Raw genomic sequence first — 25,581 nt, 5'->3', positions numbered from 1 at the left:
CTCTGACTCGGCTAATCTGTTGCTGATGTGCTCACTGTTTGTCCTCTTCACTGGGTTAACAGTGGGGGATTTCAATGCATAATCTGTAATATTTACTGATGTCCAATGGTCATTCAAATATTAATATTATACACCCATTTTAGATGATTTATGTTATTTTCTCATGTCACATTTTAAAGCTCCACTGTCAAGAACATCTCCTTTTTATGATCAGTGATGAAAGTTAAAGCTACTGTTTGTTCAAGTTCAAAACTCTCATCTTGTCCCGTGTATTTTCATGAGAAGTTTAAAAGCTCTTTGATAGCTGGCTGGCTGGCTGCCTCAAATACAGCGCTCTATTGAAGGATCTGCTGCACGCACACACACACACACATACACACACACACTGAAACACACAAACACAGTTCCCATATACAAATGCCCCTAGAATGAAACTCTGGGTTCTGAGATTCCATTCTGTAATTCTACAATTCTGAGTCCCAACAAGTATAACTACGCCAGTTTAGTTCCTGACATTCCAGTCCCAAAATGTAGGACCCCCCCCCCCATAACAGAATAGAACATCTGGATGCATCCCTTCACTCCTAATATGTTGCAGGTTTTCATGAAAGGATCCAGTCTGCCTGTGAAACAGCACCTGGAACACTGAACCCTGTGCAGCCTTGGCATTCCAAATGAAATGTTTGGTTTTGTGCTTTGTGGAGTCTTGTTTTGTGAAAATGATTTATTAGTTAAGAGTTCATCCATTATTAATTAGGCAGCAATGCTGCTTGTTATTGCTAATTACGACAATGGCCTCGCAGTCATTGTAGGCCTATTCCAATATAAACCAGCACCACATCCTCGCTCTTACACATGGATTTCTCATCTCTCGCTAGAGAGACTGTTGCAGCAGTAGTGGTGAGAAGAGAACTGATCCAGGAGGAATTAATTGAATCTGCCTTTTCACAGCAAGTGTTGAAAGGAGTGGAGTCAGGCCTTAACATTCTGTGTTTTTCTGCGGTAAATGATTTGGTGTAGGTTGGATCCTAATTCTTATTAGGCAAAGAGAAGCGGCAAAGTGTAGAGAGACCAGCAAAGGGATGTAATTATTGTTGACAGGCAGGGAATGGAAGGGGACATTGGGACTCTACCTCCCCCACCTCCTCATCTTTACCCCACAGGGAGAAGAATGATTATTGTTTCTGATGCAGAGCCTCATAACCTCACTAGTTCTCTTCCTCAACCCCCAGCTTGTCCTAAGAGACCAGGGCAGGGGGGATTGGTTGGTAAAGACGTTACGAGTCTCTAGTCTCTAAAAAACAATTGTCAGTGCAAGACAATACCACTTAAAGTCTTATATCTCAACCTCTTTTCTGAGGGGCAAGCTGCCAGTATGGTGTGTTCTTCCTCCTTCGAGGACAGTAAATCCCACAGGTTGATGGTGTTGGTCAATGGGTTAAAGTTAGGCTCAATCAGACCCTATGACTGGAGAGGTTCTGTTTGCCCTGTAGCCTACTGAACTCAAATGAACCATTTTAAGACTAATATTGGTCATGTATACATTCAAAATGCAGCTCAGTGGACATTGTATGGACTGCCATCGTCACATTGAAGAAGTCATCTCATGTGGTGAAGTAACTACACCAGGTGAGTTCGGACTGTATAAAGCAGTAGCCTACATGTACCTGTAAAGTAGCCTCTTCCGCTAGGTTATCCATTAGCCTACATGTACCTGTAAAGTAGCCTCTTCCGCTAGGTTATCCATTAGCCTACATGTACCTGTAAAGTAGCCTCTTCCGCTAGGTTATCCATTAGCCTACATGGTCCATTTCTACCTGCAATAAGATGCAAGCCAATTTTGCAGGAATGCTTTGAAATGCAGGAAACTTCATGTAGCCTAATATGACCATCATAAAGAAGAGATAAGAACATCTAATATTTCTGTGTCACCCTCTGCTGATTATTGGGAGTGTAGGTGGACTTCACTTTTACATTATGTATTGATAACATTATATATAGGCTTATGGTATCCACAATGGTCAGAATCATCTCACACCTCTTTGTTGCCCCCCCCCCCCCCCCCCCCCCCCCTTTCCCATTATAGAGTAGTGCTCAGCTAGCGCTCTCAGTTTGACATTGTCATCGAGTGTGCACAACCGAGACGGAATCCATTGCGCTGGATAACTCGAGCTTCGTCTGCTGTTGCCTCTGCACCCACACTTCCGCTCCGCGAGAGGCAAAAGGCACGCGTCCAGGCGACGGAGGCACTCACAGACACAAAGAAAGGTGGGCCTATCTAACACTAAATGCTTTTGAAAAATAGAGAAATATGTATCCATATTGTATTGTTTGGTGAGTCTGAGGGGTCGAGATTTGGATCTCCACCGTGGATAGGTTATAGCGGTTGGGGTTGAAATTGAGGAAAACGGTCCGTCCTAAAGACTGGACTGAGATCAGCTTTAGCTGCCTATCGAGGGATAAAGATGTCAATATAAAATCTAATTGTAAAACACATTGGCTTCGGTCTACAGATTCAACTAGTTTGGCATACATGTTCGGCATATTCTCTTATGGGTGTTTGATTGAAGAGCATCTGATTTCAAAGTGAAAGTTTCATCAAGTCAACGAATGCTCCGTGGGAATGAAGAATGAGGAAGGTTCCCCAAACGAATGCGACATCGCCCACTACATTTGAGCCTACATTGGGCTATTTGATCAGTTGATGAAATCAGGCTATAGGCTACCCCCTCGTCGTTCTTATTTTGCTGTAATGAAATGTAATCATTTCACAATAAGAGCGGAGTGTGCTCCTTTGTTGTAGCACAACTCAGCTAAAATAACGCTTCAGTGCAAACATTAGCTTTAGGTCAGTGGGCTAATCTGTTAGAGCGTTAAGAAAGACTGGGGGTAATGGTCTGACGATAAACAGGATACATTCATGTTGAATTGTGTCTGTAAACCTATGAACACATCGTTGGTTGGAGCCTAACAACAATAGACTAAAGGTCGCATTGATGCCGCTGGTTATTGATAGCCTACAGTGAATATTTTGCAGTGCTGCTGAACTGGGGGGGGTGGATCTTAGGTGTATTTGTTGTTTGTGGCCTGAATGTTGCTTTTTGTTTTTGTGTGTACAGATCGGTATGTCGGATGAAGATTCGCGTGCCAGCATTAGTTCTTCTTCCTCAACTCATCAGCAGTTAGAAAAAAACGCGCCTAAGAAACGAGAAGAAAGCAAAGCCATCATGAGCAAGACTTCCAAACTCCTCTCCACCAGCGCCAAAAGGTACGGCTGATTGTTACTGTAGCTGTCAAAGAAATGCATCGTTTCACTGAGTTGATATTTTATAATACCGTCGCTCACTCGCGGCCACTGTTGTTACAATGTATCGTCTTATCATTGACTGGCGAGCGTCACTATAGTGTTTCATTTACAGTGGACTATTTTCTGAATTTGGTTCTGTATATATAAATATAAACTTCCGAATAATGTTTTGTTTTTTTACCGTTTTGAATATGTTCATAACCTTAGTGCATGGTTGTCAAACTGTAAATAGCCTATGAGTCAATAGATGACTAACTTATTTGCAGATTTATTTTCAGTGTTTATTGTGGTAAGACTAGAGGAAATAAAATAAAAAATCTGGCACAATGCAGTCAATCTATAGTTATATTTGTCCTCATCCTGATTTACTGTCTGTCTTGATCCTTTGGTAAAATTAGCATTCTGGATATTTTGAGTGTCTGCCATGACAATGTATCTCGTTCCCTATTATTAATCTTCTGTTAGAATCAAGACTATGTGAGTGATCTTTTTCATTTTTGTGCATTATTTCAGAATTCAGAAGGAGTTGGCTGACATTACTTTGGATCCGCCACCGAACTGCAGGTAGGCGCATGTGTGTGTGCGATTTTAGCATGTAAATCTTGGTGGGGCAAACAACATTTTCGGGGGGGAATGCATGCTAGTAAAGCCACTACACAACACAACTCTGAACAATAGATTAATTGCGCTATAACGGTGCACACAAACTGTTAGGGCCTACATAAAGCTGTCCCAACAGCAGAGTCCCAAAGCAGTCCCAACATCTTACCACTGCTACACCTGGCTATCAGCGGACCCTTGTCTGACAGTGAAACAGTTCATTCAGCCTCATTTACTGCCTTTTAAATAACATAGCAGAAATGATTGACTTGCTTAAACACATGTGGTTTCTACTGACAATTGAGATGTACAAACTATGGCATAAGAGGACTACAAGCGGATAAGAGGCAATTCGTAATTTCGATGAAGACATTAATGACCGAGCTAGGAGGACGTAGTCAATATAACTATTTGTTCAGCACTTTTGAAATGTACAGTGACAGAATTCAGAACCGTAGGGTAAATAAAGGGGGCATATAAGCAGACATTGAAAGTTCTTACAATATTTGATAATTACATTTCTCTAAAACAGGTTATAGGCTACATGTGCACCACCAAGTCAGAACAGTAGGCGAAATTAAGAGTGGGAAATGGACCAAGTTATTAGGGTGAGGCATATGGGCTACTAACAGCTGTCATGGCTGTTTAAAGGATCGGACCAAAGCGCAGAATGGTTGTAGTTCCACATATTTATTATTACCGTGAAACGTTGCAATACACCAAATACTTGAAACAACAAAACTGTGACGCAGAGAGAAATACACACTGCTCAAAAATTACCAACCCACCAACACAAGTGGAAAAACCCCCTACTTAAATATGATCTCCAATTAGAGACGAGGACCGGCTGCCTCTAATTGGAGATCATCCAACAACCCCAACATAGAAATAGAAACCTAGAAAAACCACATAGAAACAGATAACAAGAAAACCACCCAAAAACACCCCCTGTCACGCCCTGTCCTACTCTACTATAGAAAATGACATCTTACAAGGGTCAGGACGTGACAGTACCCCCCCCCCCCCCCAAAGGTGCAGACTCTGAATGCAAAAAAACCCCCACAAAACACAAAGGGAGGGTAGGGTGACAAATGTCTATGGCGGCTCTAGTGCTAAACCCAGAACCTTACTATCCCGCCGATCCTCCAGCAGCGGAGGTGGCTCCGGTTCAGGGCGTACCCCCGTTCCGCCTGCAGATCCCTCCGCTTCTGTAACACTGGACCGTGGATCGTTATCGGAGGAATCGGACTGTAGATCATTACTGGAAGCTCTGTGCTGCAGACCGTCGCTGGATGTTCTGTGCTGCGGGCCGCCGCTGGAGGCTCCGGACTGGGGAGCGTCGCTGGAGGCTCCGGACTGTAGGACGTCTCAGTAGGTTCCTGACTGTAGGACGTCTCAGTAGGTTCCGGACTGTAGGCCGTAGGCCGTCTCAGTAGGCTCGAGACTCAAAAAGGTCGCCGGAAGCTCTGGACGGGGAACTGTCGCCGGAAGCTCTGGACGGGGAACTGTCGCCGGAAGCTCTGGACGGGGAACTGTCGCCGGAAGCTCTGGACTGGGAATGCGCACTGGAATCCTGATGCGTGAGACTGGCATGGGTGGCGCCTGACTGGTAACACACACCTCAGGACGAGTGCAGGGAGCAGGAACAGGACACTCCAGACTGGGCATGCGCACTGGAGGTCTGATGCGTGGGACTGGCCTAGGTGGCGCCAGACTGGTAACACGCACCTCAGGGCGAGTGCGGGAAGGAGGCACAGGACGTACTGGGCTATGGAGGCGAACTGGAGACCAGGAATGCTGAGCAGGCCTACTCCTTCCTGGCTGAATGCCAATCATAGCCCGACACCGGTGAGGAGCTTGCACCGAGCGCACCGGGCTGTGAGTGCGTATGGGCGATATAATGCGCATCACACCGTACGCCAGCACCTCTCTCCGGAATCTTGCGTCAAACTCTGCGCTCGACTCCCTGACTGGCTCCGGTTCACTCCTCAGCTCTCCACGGTAAGCACGGGAACTTGGCTCAGGTCTCCCCCCTGACATTGCCAAACTCCCCGTATGCCCCCCCAAAACAATTTTGGGGGCTGCCTCTCACTCTTGTCTCTTGGTGGATATAGCGCCTCGTAGTATCGTCGCTCCATTTTTGCTGCCTCAATTTCCTCCCTCGGGCGGCGATACTCCCCAGCCTGCCTCAGCGTCCTTTCCCATCCAAAATCTCCTCCCAAGTCCATTCTTCCAGCTGATCCCTACCACTCTGCTTGGTCCTTTTGTGGTGGGTTGTTCTGTCACGGCTGTTTAAAGGATCGGACCAAAGCGCAGAATGGTTGTAGTTCCACATATTTATTATTACCGTGAAACGTTGCAATTCACCAAATACTTGAAACAACAAAACCGTGATGCAGAGAGAAATACACACTACTCAAAAATGACCAACCCACCAACACAAGTGGAAAAACCCCCTACTTAAATATGATCTCCAATTAGAGACAACGAGGACCGGCTGCCTCTAATTGGAGATCATCCAACAACCCCAACATAGAAATAGAAACCTAGAAAAACCACATAGAAACAGAACAAGAAAACCACCCAAAAACACCCCCTGTCAGGCCCTGACCTACTCTACTATAGAAAATGACATCTTACAAGGGTCAGGACGTGACAACAGCTTACTACACAACATACTTAGTATTACTTTATTAGCTACAGTATACATATCTCCCTGGCATATTACATCATTTATACAGCAGTATACAAGACATTTTTGGACAGGAAGGTGGTGCGGCGGTCCGTCGTGGGCAAATGTTGTCATCAAAGTCGGGCATTCTCTGGATTTATGGTGCTTTCAAGACAACTGGGGAATCGGAAAAAAACAAGGTCGAATCACGATGACATCAGTGATCTTCAGGTCTAGAAAGAGGTCCGAGTTCCCGACTTACATTTCCGAGTTGGATGACCGTACAAAACGTATTTTGCCAGTCAGAGCCAGTTGTCAGTTCCCAGTTGTCTTGAACTCACTGAAGTCAGATTTCCCAGTTCTGAGTTAAGTTGTTTTTTAGAAATCATGCTGGATTGACAGCATGGCCAATGTTGAATGTCTATCATTTTAAGCTTGGAAAAGAGACCCTTAAACCCAGAATTGGGACCATACACCCACTCCACTGAATAGCAGGCTAGTGATTGCTTTGGAATGCTTGCAGTTAGCCACTGATTCCTTCCAAACCACTCATTGTTGAAGTTGCAATTTCCAACTTGTTGTGTAATGTTTATGTCCAATGGCCGAGGAGCACCGATACATTTTTTCTATAATTTATATTCATTATTTCTCTTCATATGACAAGGATTAAAAAGGATTTGCCAGTAGATTGTCGACTTGATTCATGATGATGACTGCTAGCTAATATTTAGAAATTATGATGTTGACATGATCAGTCCAATCAAAGCTACTGTAGATATAACGTAATTTGACGTAATTTTATCTGTGGCCAATGACCTTGAGCCTTCTAGGATGGGCACTTCTAATGTAACTCTATGGCAGCACCCAAGGGGCTTGAATTTTCTAACTCTGGCCTTAGATTTGCCGGGGACTTAGTGTCCCCATGAGTGACAGAACATTGAGCCAATCACGGCGCAATTAGAGAACATTACCAACCCCTATGCTTCGTATTTTCCGAGGCATGATGCACACAGTTCTTCTGACATGCATCCCGGAAGGCCAGTAAAGTGGTAGAGAAGAGATGTGCTACACAGACACACACACACACACACTCTCTAGAGAGACAGGAGATATACAAGCAGTTCCTTGTCATGTGTTATTGAACCTTGAAGGCCACTGAGGGAGTTTATCTCTGTATGTATATCTTCAATGAGGTCAGAATTTACGCTCAGCTGCTGACAAGCTGCTGTGCTGCGGTCAGTCTTCACTTGCCAGTCTACACTCACTTAGGGAACTGTGGGTCATGATGATCCTGTCTAGACCTTGAGAAGTGAGTTGATTACATGTCGGCGCAGCTCTCCAGACCACCAGTTGGACACACACACAAACCAGTTCCAAAACAGACATTTAGCTAGCTGATGACCCTGGCATATGACTGCTATGGATTTGGCAGAGCCTGGCTCACTCAACATGTCAGAGTAATGGCTTGTTTTGAGACAGGAGCTTTGTGCTCTGCAGCTGGAAAGGACCATGAAGGAAGGAATCCTATTTGACTGACTCCAGTCATTCCATCCATAGGTGGGTTTTGTGGCCTGCTCTAGTCTAGTGTAGTGGGCCTACTATGGTGCTGCTGTGGTATTGGAAAGTGGAAAGAGCTCTGGTTAATCCAGAGGGATTATGGGGGTTTTTAACCACATCACCACGTGTAGCCCAGATGCTTGGAACCCAGTGAACTAAAGAGGGGGTTTTGGGGGGCTGACCCAGTGAACTATGTTCCAACCAGACAGTCTGCTGCCACCTTAGTGACCTGACTTACTAGACCGGATGGTTGTGTCATAGAACAGAAGTAATTCAGTGAACCATGCTTGTGTGACGAGTTGCCTTGCCTGAGACCTGAAGACGTGCTTTAGCTCATCAGGCTAGTACAGTCTTATGGCTTGGAGTGACAATGTGAAAACATCCAAGCCAGCCCAGTATGCCTGCAGTGCAGGTAGTGAGTGTGAAAAGGGCATTTATGGCCTTGGACCTATCTTTAGTTACACTATACATTCTTTGCATGAGGCAATTATATAGTGGTTTTGTCAGTAGTTTTCATTAACCTGTCAGTAAGTTGGTTTTCCTGAACTGGATGTTTTCTGCCATAGCAAGCATGTCATGTTTTCTGCCCACTACATGGCAAGTTCCTCAGATGACATTCATCAAAAGCGAATTATACTTGACACGGGGAATGCCACACACACACACACACACTCCAGCCCTGTTTTATTTTTAAATGGTCTTGTCGTCGTCATAGTGCTAACATTACACACTCGTTTCCTTCCCCCTCTCTCCTTCCCCCTCACATGCTCTCTCTCACCTCCACTCGTTTCCTTAGTTGCTCTTTGGCTACTGCTCCCTTGCACTTGTTTTCCTTTCTTTGACAAACACACTCTCCCTCCCTCTCTGTCCCTCCCTTCAGGATGTAGCCCCTGGGTGTCTGGCCTTGCGGTGGCGTCTCGTTGGATTCTTGACATTCTCAGAGTTAGGGCTCATGATAGTAATTGAACATTGAAAGCTTGTTTTTGTGTGTGTGTGTGTGTGTGTGTGTGTGTGTGTGTGTGTGTGTGTGTGTGTGTGTGTGTGTGTGTGTGTGTGTGTGTGTGTGTGTGTGTGTGTGTGTGTGTGTGTGTGTGTGTGTGTGTAACTGCTCTGTGACTGGGATAGTGGTCAAATAAAATAAATATGAAATGTTGTTTTACAGGGTCAGCCATAGTAGTACAGCACCCCTGGCGCAAACTAGGGTTAAGCGCCTTGCTCAAGGGCACAGACAGCTTTTTCACCTTGTTGGCTCGGGTATTTAAGCCAGTGACCTTTTGGTTACTGGCCCAACGCTCTAACCACTAAGCTACCTGCCACCCTAAGCTTACAGAACCTGGTATTCCCAGGCAGTCTTCCATCCAAGTACTAACCAGGCCCGACCCTGCTTACCTTCCTAGATCAGATCAGATGAGAAGGGAAAACAGGGGGTTACAATTGTGTTCTTCCTGCCTCTTACTCACCCCCCTCACTGTGTAGCCCCAGCATTGACTGCTGGCTAATGAGTGTTGTGTCTGTGTGTGTGCTTCTAAAGGTGTTTTCACTTCAGGAAGCGTGCCAGTAGTTATTGTAAGCCATCTGAGGTGCTTGTGATTCTTTGTTTACTCCCTCTAGTGTACTCTGAGCTAATGTTTAGAGTGAGAGATTGAGAGCCAAGGATTTTTTTCTCCTCTTGACACAAAATGGAGTGTTACTGTTCCAGAGTGTTGGAGTTGTTATATGTGTGACTGTGATGGCTGCTGTCTAAGTCTCTGTAAAGCTTTTCATATCTATAAAAAGGACTCCCCACTGGGGAGGAAGTGTCTAGCCAATGCGGTGTTGTTAGCGAGCGCTAAAAAACCCAAGTACTGCTGCTACCTACTGTACCTCTGAGCTGGTATTTCTGAAAGGAGCTGTGTTTATTCGGTAGTCATGATCATTGGAGTGGGACCCAGTGTTGGGATAATGGAGGCTGTTTTGCTTGCTGTGTTCATGGTCCGTTGGGAAAGTGTTGCCTCTTGTCGTATTTTTAGTGATGAGTTTATTTTATTTAGTTAACCTTTATTTTGACAGGGAGTCCATACTGAGACCAAGGTCTGTTTTCCTGAAGAGCCCTGTTTAGCACAACAACACATCAAAACACAATACACACATTAGTTGTTTTTTAATCACTTTAGTACTATACTGAACAAACATATAAACGCTACATGAAACAATTTCAATGATTTTACTGAGTTACAGTTCATATAAGGAACTCCGATAATTGAAATTAATTCATTAGGCCCCAATCTATGGATTTCACATGACTAGTAATACAGATATGCATCTGTTGGTCACAGATAAAATAAAATAAAAGTAGGGGCATGGATTAGAAAACCAGTCAGTATCTGGTGTGACCACCATCATGCAGTGCGACACATCTCCTTTCATAGAGTTGATCAGGGTGGTGATTGTGGTCTGTGGAATGTTGTCCCACTCCTCTTCAATGGCTGTGTGAAGTTGCTGGATATTGGCGGGAACTGGAGCACGGTGTCATACACGTCGATCCAGAGCATCCCAAACATGCTCAATGGGTGACATGTCTGGTGAGTATGCAGGCCATGGAAGAACTGGAACATTTTCAGCTTTCAGAAATTGTGTACAGACCCTTGTGACATGGGGCCATGCATTTTCATTCTGAAACATGAGGTGATGGTGTCAGATGAATGGCACGACAATTGCCATTAAAATGTCCATCAATAAAATGCAATTGTGTTCGTTGCCTGTTGCTTATGCCTACCCATACCATAACCCCACCGCCACCATGGGGCACTCGTTCACAACGTTGACAAACGCTCACCCACGCAACACCATACACGTGGTCTGGGGTTGTGAGGCCGGTTGAACGTACTGCCAAATTCTCTAAAACAATATTGGAGGAGGCTTATGGTAGAGAAATTAACATTAAATTCTCTGGCAACAGCGCTAATGAACATTCCTGCAGTCAGCATGCCATTGTGCGGTCCCTCAATATAGACATTTGTGTGACAAATCTGCACATTTTAAGAGTGGTCTTTTATTGTACCCAGCACAAGGTGCATCTGTGTGATGATCATGCTGTTTAATCAGCTTCTTGATATGACACACCTGTCAAGTGGATGGATGATTTTTGCAAATGAGAAATGCTCACTAACAGGGATGTAAACAAATTTGTGCACAATTTGAGAGAAATAAGCTTTTTATGCGTATGGAAAATGTCTGGGATATTTTACTTCGGCTCATGAAACATGGACCAACACATTACATGTTGCGTTTTATATAATTCTTCAGTATATATATTTTCACTGCAGTACCTCTGTAGACCCCTAGGGGGCCCGTAGACCCCGGTTGTATACCCCTGCCCTAGAGGCACCAATTCCTCCAATTTTAAAGGGCATTGGCGATCATTCCACACGTAAGGTGCAAAAAAAATAAAAGCAGATCGACCGAACTCAGTGGAGCTGGAAGGGATCCATCAGAGATGGCCATCCCTGAGACCGGGTCTGGTATCTCGTACTTCTATAAGTTAACAATGAAGTAAGATACTGCGGAAGTTTATGCAGGAGGTTCTTTTATAAACTAGAGTGCAATGCATCGATCTACGAGACTTCAAAGAGGGCAAGCCTATTGCCTGTATTAAAACGTAGTGTGCTATGATAAACTGTGTCCATCCTATACACAATATCCCCATAGTCTATAATGATATGAATGTCGACTGAATTGTTTGTATTCTCCTATTTAATGAAAGGCATGACCTATTCCTATAAAAGCTCTGAAGTAAGAAAACAGCCTTGAAGCATTCCCATTACTCCTGGAATGCTAGGTAAATATTATCTTTACATTACTGAAACGAAGGTTCACTCACAGGCCGATTACCCACAGAAAAATAATAGATATTATTCTATGTATACTGCATCTCTGTGCGATTGCCATTATCAGGAATGGGTAGTGTTTCTTCAGTCTTTCAGCCGCTCTGTTGAAGTGGAGTCATTATGCTATCTATTTTGTTATGACAGCCTAGTGTACATTACACTGTGTTTCTGGTTAGTGCTATAAAAAGAGGTCGTGCTAGCAGCTGCTAATGGGTTAGAGATGATGTGATGACACATAAAGAGGACAGTATCTGCACTTAGACATATTCCTGGCAAGCCAAGGTGTCAAGTGAGAGTTGAGATACAGACTGAAGCCAGGAGTTGCATGCATTATGCTGGCCTCTGATACAACTGACCTGTACTCTCACAGGGATGACAATTTCTATTTACACTTGGAAGATTATCCCCTGTTGTTTGCAAAAAGATTCCAAACAAGCAACAGTATCACAGAAGTAAACAAAAGCGTTTAGGAGAATCAGAAAAATCTGTTATTCCACTTGTTACCTCACTGATGCATTGAGTGTAGACATTTTGATGGTTCTTCATCACAAACACAGTCTCCCAGCTGAAATGTGGACTGATCTCGCCCCACCTTCCCTTTCTCTCTGTCTGTATCCTTTCTGAGGTCAGAAAAGAAGCCCCTGTCTGTTATTGAACTGAATGACAACACAGCAGTGACGATTAGTGTGGCGTATTGAAGCATGCCATATCACCCCTGCCGGGAACACTAAGTGACATTTGTCTGTTGGGGTGGAGAACAGATCTGTCACACACATCTGTTGTCAGGCAGAGAAACCACACAGGCTGGATGTTTTAATGTGAAATGATACAATACTTCTGTATACAGATTTTTAGCATAGAATTAGGGACTGTATTTTAGACTGACACTATCCTGTGTTTTTGGTATAGAATTAAGTACTGTATTTTATACAGAGACTATCCTGTGTTTTTGGCATCAAAGTATTTTTTTTTTTGGGGGGGGGGGGGGGTGATAGGCCTAAAATTAAGTGTTATGTTTTCACATTGATTTCTAATTAGCTTTTCTGTTAGCATCAATGCAAAGCATGCATTTTGGTCGATGAGTAATGACTAGGCGTTTTTCGTCGTAGACCATTTCTGTGTTTACATTACTCAATACTGGTGGGTGGCGTTAATCCAGTAGACTATCAGAAGCTCCATTCAACCCCAGTCAACTTGTCTTATGTCACTGAGCAAATAAACTGCATAGCACTCTAGCTTTGTTTTGGTTTTACTACGAGGCGATGACCTGACTCGTGGCAGGTTGCGCTGGTAATGAGTTACATCGATAAGGCTGTGAATGATAATGGATTATATACAAGGAATTATTATTACAATGAAGATGCCTACATTTCAGTTTTTCTGTTTTCTGATACACAAGTATTAGCATATTAATGTGTTAGTTAACCTTTACTTTTGTGAGCTAGTTATTCGTTTGAGATCAGATATTTTAGAAAGCCTCAATCTCTATAAATCATATAGCCTGTGTGTTTGTATGTTCTACAGAGAACCCAAGTGTAAAGCACTATATTATTGCATTCCTTCATCACATTCTGTCATCTTGTCTTTCACCATTCATTTCTCCAATGCCATGAAACAGTGCAATGTACCTATGTTGCCTGTTTGTGTGTTTGCAGTGCGGGTCCAAAAGGAGACAACATCTATGAGTGGAGATCCACCATCCTGGGACCACCAGGCTCTGTGTACGAGGGAGGAGTCTTCTTCCTAGATATCGCCTTCACACCAGACTACCCCTTCAAACCACCCAAGGTAAAGACTCCAGTCAAAACAGCTGACAAACAATGAAGAGAACATTCCTCGATTACACAGCTTTGTAGGCTACCACTTTATCACTAGAGAAGGGAACTTGTTATTGCAAAGTTGACCGCTGGAGGGAGCGATTGCACTTGGATTTTACTGAAATGCAGGGCCTCAAGTTCTCTCTGCAAATTGCAAACAGTTAATGGTCAATTTAACCAAACCAACCAACCAAACCAGACTCAAAAAGGCTTGAATAGAAATTTGGCTTCCATGATTAGACTGTTTCCATCCTCCAAGCATTGTTGAGCAGATTATTTTGGTGTTTCTTTCAGGATCTACCACTGTAACATCAATAACAGTCAGGGTGTATTGATCTAGAGAAACTTTGTTGTTTCCTTGTTTTTACTGCCTGGCTGTGCACAGGGCTGCATACAGGCAGGCAGGCAGGCAGACATACACTCCTATAGCTGCTGTCTGAGAACAGGTTACACAAACACCACAGACTAGACTAGCAGATCCCCTCCACACCTTGGGATAGCCTGGGAGCACAGTTATGGAGCACAGTTTCCACAAGCAGGCCAGCATGGTCAGTCACTCATGAAGTGATTGAGAGAGAATGAGTCAGCTAGGGAGATAAGAGGGGGCGCGTGTGATTGAGTCAAAGGGTGCTTCTCCAATGTCACTCCCACTCTGATCCCTCCACTGTTCAGGCAGGCAGCCCGGAGGTCAGAGGTGGCTCCCTAATGATGTTTAGTCTCTTGTCTTCCTAATGTTTCACTCCGCTTCTTCTGTGTTACTGGCACAAAGAGATGCTCAGCTCCCGAAGGACTGGAAAGAGCACATAAACCACAGGGTGCATTGATCTACAGTTGAAGTGGGAAATTTACATACACCTTAGCCAAATACCGTTAAACTCAGTTTTTCACAATTCCTGACATTTAATCTTAGTAAAAATTCCCTGTTTTAGGTCGGTTAGGATCACCACTTTATTTTAAGAATGTGAAATGTCAGAATAATATTAGAATGATTTATTTCAGCTTTTATTTCTTTCATCACATTCCCAGTGGGTCAGAAGTTTACATGCACTCAATTAGTATTTGGTACCATTGCCTTTTAATTGTTTAACTTCTGTCAAACGTTTCGGGTAGCCTTCCACAAGCTTCCCACAATAAGTTGGGTGAATTTTGGCCTATTCCTCCTGACAGAGCTGGTGTAACTGAGTCAAGTTTGTAGCCCTCCTTGCTCGCACACGCTTTTTCAGTTCTGCCCACACATTTTCGATGGAATTGAGGTTATGGCTTTGTGATGGCCACTCCAATACCTTGACTTTGATGTCCTTAAGCCATTTTGCCACAACTTTGGAAGTATGCTTGGGGTCATTGTCCATTTGGAAGACCCATTTGCGACCAAGCTTTAACTTCCTGACAGATGTCAAGATGCTGCTTCAATTTATCCACATAATTTTCCTTCCTCATGATGCCATCCTATTTTGTGAAGTGCACCAGTCCCTCCTGCAGCAAAGCACCCCCACAACATGATGCTGCCACCCTCGTACTTCACGGTTGGGATGGTGTTCTTCATCTCTAGGAGACAGGACGCGTCTCCTTCCTGAGCGGTATGATGGCTGCGTGGTCCCATGGTGTTTATACTTGCGTACTATTGTTTGTACAGATGAACGTGGTACCTTCAGGCGTTTGGAAATTACTCCCAAGGATGAACCAGACTTATGGAGGTCTACAATTTTCTTTCTAATGACTTGGCTGATTTCTTTTGATTTTCCCATGATGTCAAGCTAAGAGGCACTGAGTTTGAAGGTAGGCCTTGAAATACATCCACAGGTACACCTCCAATTGACTCAAATGATGTCAATTAGCCTATCAGAAGATTCTAAAGCCATGACATCATTTTCTGGACTTTTCCAAGGTGTTTAAAGGAACAGTCAACTTAGTGTATGTAAACTTCTTACCCACTGGAATTGTGATACATTGAATTATAAGTGAAATAATCTGTCTGTAAACAATTCTTGGAAAAATGACTTGTGTCATGCAAAGTAGATGTCCTAACTCACTTGCCAAAACTATAGTTAACAAGAAATTTGTGGAGTGGTTGAAAAACTAGTTTTAATGACTTAATTGTATGTAAACTCTCGACTTCAACTGCAGATTAACTTTGTTGTATCCTAGGTGACGTTCCGTACCAGGATTTACCAGTGTAACATCAATGACAGTCGGGGTGTATTGATTTCTAGAGAAACTTTGTTGTTTCCTAGGTGACGTTCCGTACCAGGATCTACCACTGTAACATCAACAGTCAGGGTGTGATCTGTCTGGACATCCTGAAGGACAACTGGAGCCCCGCCCTCACCATCTCCAAGGTGCTGCTGTCCATCTGCTCCTTGCTCACTGACTGCAACCCTGGTAAGATTTAAGACACCATATACTACTGTAATGCGGGTTCCATTGAAATGAATTAATTACTGTGGCTGATTGGAAGGGCATTGTAGTCTTATTTCAAACATTGTCATATGTGGAATTCCGTGTGTGCGTGCTGGCTGGTCAAAGCTATAGTTGATGCCTTATCTATAACTCTGTAATCTCCACCCCTTCCAGCTGACCCTCTGGTAGGAAGCATCGCCACCCAGTACACAACCAACAGACCAGAGCACGACAGGATAGCCAAACAGTGGACCAAGAGATACGCCACATAGACACACAGGACTGGGTCGTATTCATTAGGGACTGAAACGGGGAGGAACTACTTGGAATTGTCCAATAAGAAACGTTCATTTCTGTTTCCCGTTGCAAAACGTTTTCTGTTGCATGCCCTAATGACTACAACCCGGGGCAACATGAGAGGGGGAGGTGTCGTCTTTCTGGGATGACTCGGGGACTGTCAGGTTGGGGGAAACGGGAGCTTGGAGACTAGGGAAGGATTTTTCTTGGAATTTGTCTCCTGATATTTTGTTCATTGTCTTTTTTTAAGTTCTTGGCCCGTATATTATAATGAAGATTTTGGTAATAATGCTTTTCAATGTTTCCTTAACGTTCTGTAAATGATTTTTTTGCTAATTGTACTACGAAATGAAATTAATTTGAAATTGTTGGACTGCTTGTATAAAGGTGTGACACGATGGTTTTCTGGTAGAATTCCAAATAATAAAGTAACCGTTGGTGTAAGCGCTCTTGCATGTCTATCATTTCATCTGCTATAACACATTGCTGAAACATTAGTATTTAGCGTATACAGCACATAATGTGTAGGTGTGTTGCTGACATAGTCATTGTTCAATGGCGTTCAAACTGAAATACATGTGCATATGTCAGGAGGCAGATGGACAGCAACAAACAAAACCAACTAACTAGCAGCATAAAATATTACATTTATTTAGCTAGGTCTCACACAAGACATGACGGACACGGGCAATGTTCCAATTATCTCTCCATCCTCAGTGTTCAATTCACTGAATTGAAAGAAAATGACTGTTTAAGATATATGGTGGAAACTCCTGGCCCATGCCTCCACCAATCCAATGCTTTTACGTTTGTAGTAGTGAACGAGTGTACACTTCAGGAGAGAGGATATTATTTGGAAGCATGACAGAAGCCACATTTCATCCCATTCCTACCCGCTAGGAATTAAGTTTAGTAAAGTGACAAATTAGGTAAATAAAACATGTACAAAGCTAATAAACTACACAGGTTTTGTATTTTTAACAAATACACAAGAACAACCATTTAGGGTGAAACTGATGATAGACAGACATTTAATAATCAGACATGAGCAACATACCTGATCAAGGTCGTACCATTATTTTTTATTGCTACCGGGCCATACACTAGGTAGTATCTAGTAATATGCCTTACACTAGGTAGTATCTAGTAATATGCCATACACTAGGTAGTATCTAGTAATATGCCTTACACTAGGTAGTATCTAGTAATATGCCATACACTAGGTAGTATCTAGTAATATGCCTTACACTAGGTAGTATCTAGTAATATGCCTTACACTACGTAGTATCTAGTAATATGCCATACACTAGGTAGTATCTAGTAATATGCCTTACACTAGGTAGTATCTAGTAATATGCCGTACACTAGGAAGTATCTAGTAATATGCCTTACACTAGGTAGTATCTAGTAATATGCCGTACACTAGGTAGTATCTAGTAATATGCCATACACTAGGTAGTATCTAGTAATATGCCTTACACTAGGTAGTATCTAGTAATATGCCGTACACTAGGTAGTATCTAGTAATATGCCTTACACTAGGTAGTATCTAGTAATATGCCGTACACTAGATGGTAGTAGGCCATACACTAGGTAGTATCTAGTAATATGCCGTACACTAGATGGTAGTAGGCCATACACTAGGTAGTATCTAGTAATATGCCTTACACTAGGTAGTATCTAGTAATATGCCTTACACTAGGTAGTATCTAGTAATATACCATACACTAGGTAGTATCTAGTAATATGCCTTACACTAGGTAGTATCTAGTAATATGCCATACACTAGGTAGTATCTAGTAATATGCCATACACTAGGTAGTATCTAGTAATATGCCTTACACTAGGTAGTATCTAGTAATATGCCTTACACTAGGTAGTATCTAGTAATATGCCATACACTAGGTAGTATCTAGTAATATGCCTTACACTAGGTAGTATCTAGTAATATGCCATACACTAGGTAGTATCTAGTAATATGCCTTACACTAGGTAGTATCTAGTAATATGCCTTACACTAGGTAGTATCTAGTAATATGCCTTACACTAGGTAGTATCTAGTAATATGCCATACACTAGGTAGTATCTAGTAATATGCCTTACACTAGGTAGTATCTAGTAATATGCCTTACACTAGGTAGTATCTAGTAATATGCCTTACACTAGGTAGTATCTAGTAATATGCCTTACACTAGGTAGTATCTAGTAATATGCCATACACTAGGTAGTATCTAGTAATATGCCTTACACTAGGTAGTATCTAGTAATATGCCTTACACTAGGTAGTATCTAGTAATATGCCATACACTAGGTAGTATCTAGTAATATGCCTTACACTAGGTAGTATCTAGTAATATGCCTTACACTAGGTAGTATCTAGTAATATGCCATACACTAGGTAGTATCTAGTAATATGCCATACACTAGGTAGTATCTAGTAATATGCCATACACTAGGTAGTATCTAGTAATATGCCTTACACTAGGTAGTATCTAGTAATATGCCTTACACTAGGTAGTATCTAGTAATATGCCATACACTAGGTAGTATCTAGTAATATGCCATACACTAGGTAGTATCTAGTAATATGCCTTACACTAGGTAGTATCTAGTAATATGCCATACACTAGGTAGTATCTAGTAATATGCCTTACACTAGGTAGCATCTAGTAATATGCCATACACTAGATGGTAGTAGGCCATACACTAGGTAGTATCTAGTAATATGCCGTACACTAGATGGTAGTAGGCCATACACTAGGTAGTATCTAGTAATATGCCTTACACTAGGTAGTATCTAGTAATATGCCGTACACTAGGTAGTATCTAGTAATATGCCATACACTAGATGGTAGTAGGCCATACACTAGGTAGTATCTAGTAATATGCCGTACACTAGATGGTAGTAGGCCATACACTAGGTAGTATCTAGTAATATGCCATACACTAGGTAGTATCTAGTAATATGCCGTACACTAGATGGTAGTAGGCCATACACTAGGTAGTATCTAGTAATATGCCGTACACTAGATGGTAGTAGGCCATACACTAGGTAGTATCTAGTAATATGCCATACACAAGATGGTAGTAGGCCATACACTAGGTAGTATCCAGTAATATGCCATACTCTAGATGGTAGTAGGCCATACACTAGGTAGTATCTAGTAATATGCCATACACTCGATGGTAGTAGGCCATACACTAGGTGGTATCTAGTAATATGCCATACACTAGATGGTAGTAGGCCATACACTAGGTAGTATCTAGTAATATGCCTTACACTAGGTAGTATCTAGTAATATGCCTTACACTAGGTAGTATCTAGTAATATGCCTTACACTAGGTAGTATCTAGTAATATGCCTTACACTAGGTAGTATCTAGTAATATGCCATACACTAGGTAGTATCTAGTAATATGCCATACACTAGATGGTAGTAGGCCATACACTAGGTAGTATCTAGTAATATGCCATACACTAGGTAGTATCTAGTAATATACCATACACTAGATGGTAGTAGGCCATACACTAGGTAGTATCTAGTAATATGCCGTACACTAGATGGTAGTAGGCCATACACTAGGTAGTATCTAGTAATATGCCTTACACTAGGTAGTATCTAGTAATATGCCTTACACTAGGTAGTATCTAGTAATATGCCATACACTAGATGGTAGTAGGCCATACACTAGGTAGTATCTAGTAATATGCCGTACACTAGATGGTAGTAGGCCATACACTAGGTAGTATCTAGTAATATGCCTTACACTAGGTAGTATCTAGTAATATGCCGTACACTAGGTAGTATCTAGTAATATGCCATACACTAGGTAGTATCTAGTAATATGCCTTACACTAGATGGTAATATGCCTTACACTAGGTAGTATCTAGTAATATGCCATACACTAGGTAGTATCTAGTAATATGCCATACACTAGATGGTAGTAGGCCATACACTAGGTAGTATCTAGTAATATGCCGTACACTAGATGGTAGTAGGCCATACACTAGGTAGTATCTAGTAATATGCCATACCCTAGGTAGTATCTAGTAATATGCCGTACACTAGATGGTAGTAGGCCATACACTAGGTAGTATCTAGTAATATGCCGTACACTAGATGGTAGTAGGCCATACACTAGGTAGTATCTAGTAATATGCCATACACTAGATGGTAGTAGGCCATACACTAGGTAGTATCTAGTAATATGCCATACACTAGATGGTAGTAGGCCATACACTAGGTAGTATCTAGTAATATGCCATACACTAGATGGTAGTAGGCCATACACTAGGTAGTATCTAGTAATATGCCATACACTAGATGGTAGTAGGCCATACACTAGGTAGTATCTAGTAATATGCCTTACACTAGGTAGTATCTAGTAATATGCCTTACACTAGGTAGTATCTAGTAATATGCCATACACTAGGTAGTATCTAGTAATATGCCTTACACTAGGTAGTATCTAGTAATATGCCATACACTAGGTAGTATCTAGTAATATGCCATACACTAGATGGTAGTAGGCCATACACTAGGTAGTATCTAGTAATATGCCGTACACTAGATGGTAGTAGGCCATACACTAGGTAGTATCTAGTAATGTGCCGTACACTAGATGGTAGTAGGCCATACACTAGGTAGTATCTAGTAATATGCCATACACTAGATGGTAGTAGGCCATACACTAGGTAGTATCTAGTAATATGCCATACACTAGATGGTAGTAGGCCATACACTAGGTAGTATCTAGTAATATGCCATACACTAGATGGTAGTAGGCCATACACTAGGTAGCATCTAGTAATATGCCATACACTAGGTAATATGCCTCACTCTAAAGGCGCATTAGATGGGCCTAGACCTTGTTGTACAGCGGCTACTATAGCCATCCCATAGGATGGGACACACTGAAACCAGAGGGGTGTATGACACCACAAAGCAGGCTCACTCATTTAGCCAGCTTAATGATAAACATTAAGATACATCTCTTCATTTGCTAGTCAATAAAAAAAAAAACTCATTTAATGTGGGTTGTTGGTTGTCTATGGAATGTAGAGTCATGGTGATATGAAGTCAGAATATGAATTGAAGTTGGCTCCATCAATCCTACTCTGTAACATCTCCCCCCTGAAGTACTTGGAACTTAGGTGCTCTTGAGGTTGAGTTCAGTTCATATGTCGTTGGACGCCGTGCCCTTGCTCTTGCGTCCTGGAAGAGGGAAGGCAGACTTGCTCTGAGGCTGTGTGAGGCGGCTGGTGAGCATGGTGAAGGGTTCGATGAGAGAGTTCCTCTCAGTGACGCTGACCTCCCATAGCTTGACCTTCTCCCCCCGCGCCCACTGCTGCGCTGCCTCCTGCTCCACCTGACGACGCTCACGCAGGTCTGTCTTGTTCCCTAGCACGATCACCATCACCTGGAGGAAGAGGGGACACTCCAACTAAACTCAACAACAATAGTGTGAGGTTCTGATTTGTGTTTTGGTTTATAGTTGGGGGTTTTTCTGGACAATGTGCTTCTGCTTGCCGTTTGGGGTCTACGCGTATTCATAGGGCTTTATGAATACATTTGATTGATTGATTAGATGTTTGTGACCAAAACAATAAATGAAACCTGGCTCATTTGACTAAAATGTTAAAACCACACACACTTATCAACCCTTAGGGAGAGTTTCAATCATTCACAATCCCAGTACCTCTTTCTTGTCTCTGGACTTGTCTATTTCCTTCTTGAGGACGTCCACCTTCTTAAAGGACTCCAGGCTGTCCACACTGTAGACCAGCACAAAGCCGTCTGCCACAGAGTAGTAGTGCTTGGGAAGGTCCAGGCCGTCGTGGAGCCCCCTGGTGTCATAGAGACGTAACTGTTCCTTTACACCACGATCTGTTTCCACCGATGCCACATACACATCCTCCTGGGTCTCAGTGGACTCTGAACCTGCAACCGACAGGAGACAATGGATCATTCAATGGTTGTGTTCAACACAACAGTCTAGTAGGTAGTGTAGGTAGGCAGTGCTCATTCAACTCTCGGTTAAATACAGTATTTATATTCTATAGTAGGGTTATTCAACTCTTAAAAGGCGCTGCATGGCCAATCCAAATACAATTGTATTGGTCGCATACACATATTTAGTAGTTGTTATTGCGGGTGTAGTACTTGTGTTCCTAGCTCCAACAGTGCAGTAATATCTAATAATTCACAACAATACACACAAATCTAAAAGTAAAACAATGGAATTAAGAAATATATAAATATTAGGGTGAGCAATGTCGGAGTGTTTGTGTGTGTATATATATATGTATATATGACGGAATGTATAGACATTATGTAGAATATAGATATACTAAATATTCTATCTGTAGAATACATCGGATAGAATAGTACATATAGACCAATAGTTGAATAGGATGGCATTGACTAGAATACAGTATATACATATGAAATGAGTAAAAATTATGTAAACATTATTAAAGTGACCAGTGTTCCATCATTATTCTTTTTTGTATTTTTTGGGTATTTTGCCCCCCAATTTCGTCATATACAATTACGATCTTGTCTCATCACTGCAACTCCCCAACTGGCTCGGGAGAGGCAAAGGTCGAGTCATGCATCCTCCGAAACATGACCCGCCAACCCCCCGCGCTTAACCCCGAAGCCAGCCGCACCAATGTGTCGGAGGAAACACTGTTCAACTGACAACCGTTGTCAGCCTGCAGGCGCCCGGCCCACCACAAGGAGTCACTAGAGAGTGATGAGCCAAGTAAAGCCCCCCAGGCAAACCCTCCCCTAACCCGGACGATGCTGGGCCAATTGTGCACTGCCCTGTGATTGTGACACAGCCTGGGATCGAACCCGGGTCTCTAGTGATGCCTTAGACCGCTGCGCCACTCGGGAGGCCAGTGTTCCATTATTAAAGTGAGTAGTGATTCCATGTCTATAGGGCAGCAGCCTCTAAGGTGCAGAGTTGAGTAACCAGGTGGTAGCCGGCTAGTGACAGTGACTAAGTTCAAGGCAGGGTACTGGGTGGAGGCCGGATAGTGATGGCTATTTAACAGCCTGATGGCCTTGAGATATAAGCTGTTTTTCAGTCTCTCACTTCCAGCTTTGATGCACCTGTACTGACCTCGCCTCCTGAATGATAGCTGGGTGAACAGGCCGTGGCTCAGGTGGTTGATGTCCTTGATCTTTTTGTCCTTCCTGTGACATTGGGTACTGTAGGTGTCCTGGAGGGCAGGCAGTGTGCCCCCGGTGATCTGTTGGGCAGACCGCACCACCCTCTAGAGAGCCCTGAGGTTGCAGGCGGTGCAGTTGCCGTACCAGGCGGTGATACAGCCCGACAGAATGCTATCAATAGTGCATCTGTAAAATTTTGTGAGGGTCTTAGGGGCCAAGCCAAATTTCTTCAGCCTCCTGAGGTTGAAGAGACGCTGTTGCGCCTTCTTCATCACACTATCTGTATGATTGGACCATTTCAGATTGTCAGTGATGTGTACGCCGAGGAACTTGAAGCTTTTCACCTTCTTGATGTGGATGGGGGTGTGCTCCCTCTGCTGTCTCCTGAAGTCCACGATCAGCACCTTCGTTTTGTTGACGTTGAGGGAGAGAATATTTTCCTTGCACCACTCCGACAGGGCCCTCACCTCCTCCCTGTAGGCTGTCTCATCATTGTTGGTAATCAGGCCTACTACTGTTGTGTCGTCTGCAAACTTGATGATTGAGTTGGAGGCATGCGTGGCCACGTAGTCATGGGTGAACAGGGAGTATAGGAGGGGGCTGAGCATGCACCCTTGTGTTGAAGATCAGCGTAGTGGAGGTGTTGTTGCCTACCTTCACCACCTAGGGGTGGCCCGTCAGGATGTCCAAGACCCAGTTGCACAGGGCAGGGTTCAGACCCAGGTCCCAGAGCTTAATGATGACCTTGGAGGGTAGTGTGGTGTTGAAGCCTGAGCTGTAGTCAATGAACAGCAATCCGACGTCTGCATTGGCCGTGCAGCATTTACAGTGATACAGCCTCTGCAGAATTCAGGGCATTCATACTTCTTGGCTTCGCTAAGCAGTACAGAGGTGTTGTGAAGGAAGTTGTCAAGGAAGTGAGTTTGTGTTTAAACAGGACCTCCCTCCCTCCCCTACCATCAACCAATCATGTCAATGCGGAGTTATGTGGAGCCCTCTGCGTTGTTACAAAATTTGAGACGCGCACAGCAATGCAGTATGTAGCTCATTGGGTCACACCATCCATAAGGCGCCTCTGACCACATTTTCAGGTCAAGCATAAATTGGCTCTTCATTGGCTCTAAGGCCACAACAAGCCCACACCATGCTGGATGGTCTTTATCAATTCTCTGCATCACCCCAGATCATGGTCTTCAATTCACCTTCATATGAAGCCATGCATATACTTAGTCACAGATTTAATCTGCTAAAGTTGCACAGTGAAAGAAAAGTATAACGCTGTTTTGCTCCAAATAACTGGACATTACAGGCTACATTTTCCAATACAATGCTAATTCCTTTTGAACACTACAAGCACAGGCAAGTTCATGTTTACAGTCATCAACTTACCAACAGCGTGATTGCCATACAACAGCTGTTCAAGGATGGCTGTTTTTCCTACAGATGCCAAACCACACACCACAACTTTGCAACCTTTCCCCATTTCGATAATGCAAAAACCTGCAATAGCAGAAAATGACATGTAAAATAGCTAGAAGATGAGCTGGCTAGTCAACTAGCTGAAGCATCAAATATTTGCTCATTGTTCTATCTATGGAAGCATCTTCGTAAACATCGCATCCAAAGTTACCTAGCTAACGTTAGCTTGATGCAATAAAACAAGTACCTTGGTTTAAAAGCTGACAGAGTTGGACAAATGGAGAGATTACAATTATTATTGCAATAAACTGGGTATCTAGGTAACTTTGAAGTGATTTAGCTAGCTAACGTTAGCTAAAATCACAGCATTCATTCTGTCTTTTGACAACAAGGAAATTCCAATGATTCTCTGCGCTTGTGCAGAGGCAAGGGGTGGGGGTCAAACTTTGAGAAAAAATGCACTGTGTAA

General features: G+C 43.0%; 2 protein-coding genes and 2 long non-coding RNA genes across 5 annotated transcripts; 2 read left to right on the top strand and 2 right to left on the bottom strand.

Moving 5' to 3' along the window:
• Positions 1-2,114: 2,114 nt before the first annotated feature.
• Positions 2,115-16,957, top strand: LOC115175696 (ubiquitin-conjugating enzyme E2 E1). The gene is made up of 6 exons (XM_029735140.1): positions 2,115-2,268; positions 3,120-3,268; positions 3,821-3,871; positions 13,657-13,789; positions 16,050-16,197; positions 16,390-16,957. The coding sequence occupies exons 2-6, from the start codon at positions 3,126-3,128 to the stop codon at positions 16,485-16,487; spliced, it is 573 nt and encodes a 190-aa protein (XP_029591000.1). The 5' UTR covers positions 2,115-2,268; positions 3,120-3,125; the 3' UTR covers positions 16,488-16,957.
• Positions 16,958-17,139: 182 nt separating this feature from the next.
• On the bottom strand, positions 17,140-18,288 carry LOC115175694 (uncharacterized). The gene is made up of 2 exons (XR_003872084.1): positions 18,234-18,288; positions 17,140-18,044 (listed from the first exon to the last, which is right to left on the bottom strand). It is a non-coding gene; the product is annotated as an uncharacterized LOC115175694 (long non-coding RNA).
• LOC115175693 (uncharacterized) lies at positions 17,336-21,378 on the top strand. 2 transcript variants are annotated; one of them, XR_003872082.1, is made up of 6 exons: positions 17,336-17,735; positions 19,274-19,462; positions 19,769-19,993; positions 20,045-20,342; positions 20,860-21,259; positions 21,311-21,378. It is a non-coding gene; the product is annotated as an uncharacterized LOC115175693 (long non-coding RNA). The 2 variants fall into 2 exon arrangements; XR_003872083.1 differs by having other exon boundaries at positions 20,860-21,208; positions 21,311-21,371.
• Positions 21,379-21,512: 134 nt separating this feature from the next.
• LOC115175692 (NF-kappa-B inhibitor-interacting Ras-like protein 1) lies at positions 21,513-25,505 on the bottom strand. Its single transcript, XM_029735137.1, has 4 exons — positions 25,360-25,505; positions 25,083-25,193; positions 22,213-22,454; positions 21,513-21,933 (listed from the first exon to the last, which is right to left on the bottom strand). The coding sequence occupies exons 2-4, from the start codon at positions 25,174-25,176 to the stop codon at positions 21,691-21,693; spliced, it is 579 nt and encodes a 192-aa protein (XP_029590997.1). The 5' UTR covers positions 25,177-25,193; positions 25,360-25,505; the 3' UTR covers positions 21,513-21,690.
• Between the last annotated feature and the right edge of the window lie 76 nt (positions 25,506-25,581).

Source organism: Salmo trutta, chromosome 36 (assembly GCF_901001165.1).
Source record: "Salmo trutta chromosome 36, fSalTru1.1, whole genome shotgun sequence".
Taxonomy (NCBI): domain Eukaryota; kingdom Metazoa; phylum Chordata; class Actinopteri; order Salmoniformes; family Salmonidae; genus Salmo; species Salmo trutta.
The sequence above is the reverse complement of the archived record's forward strand: the minus strand, read 5'-3'. Positions and strand labels throughout refer to the sequence as shown.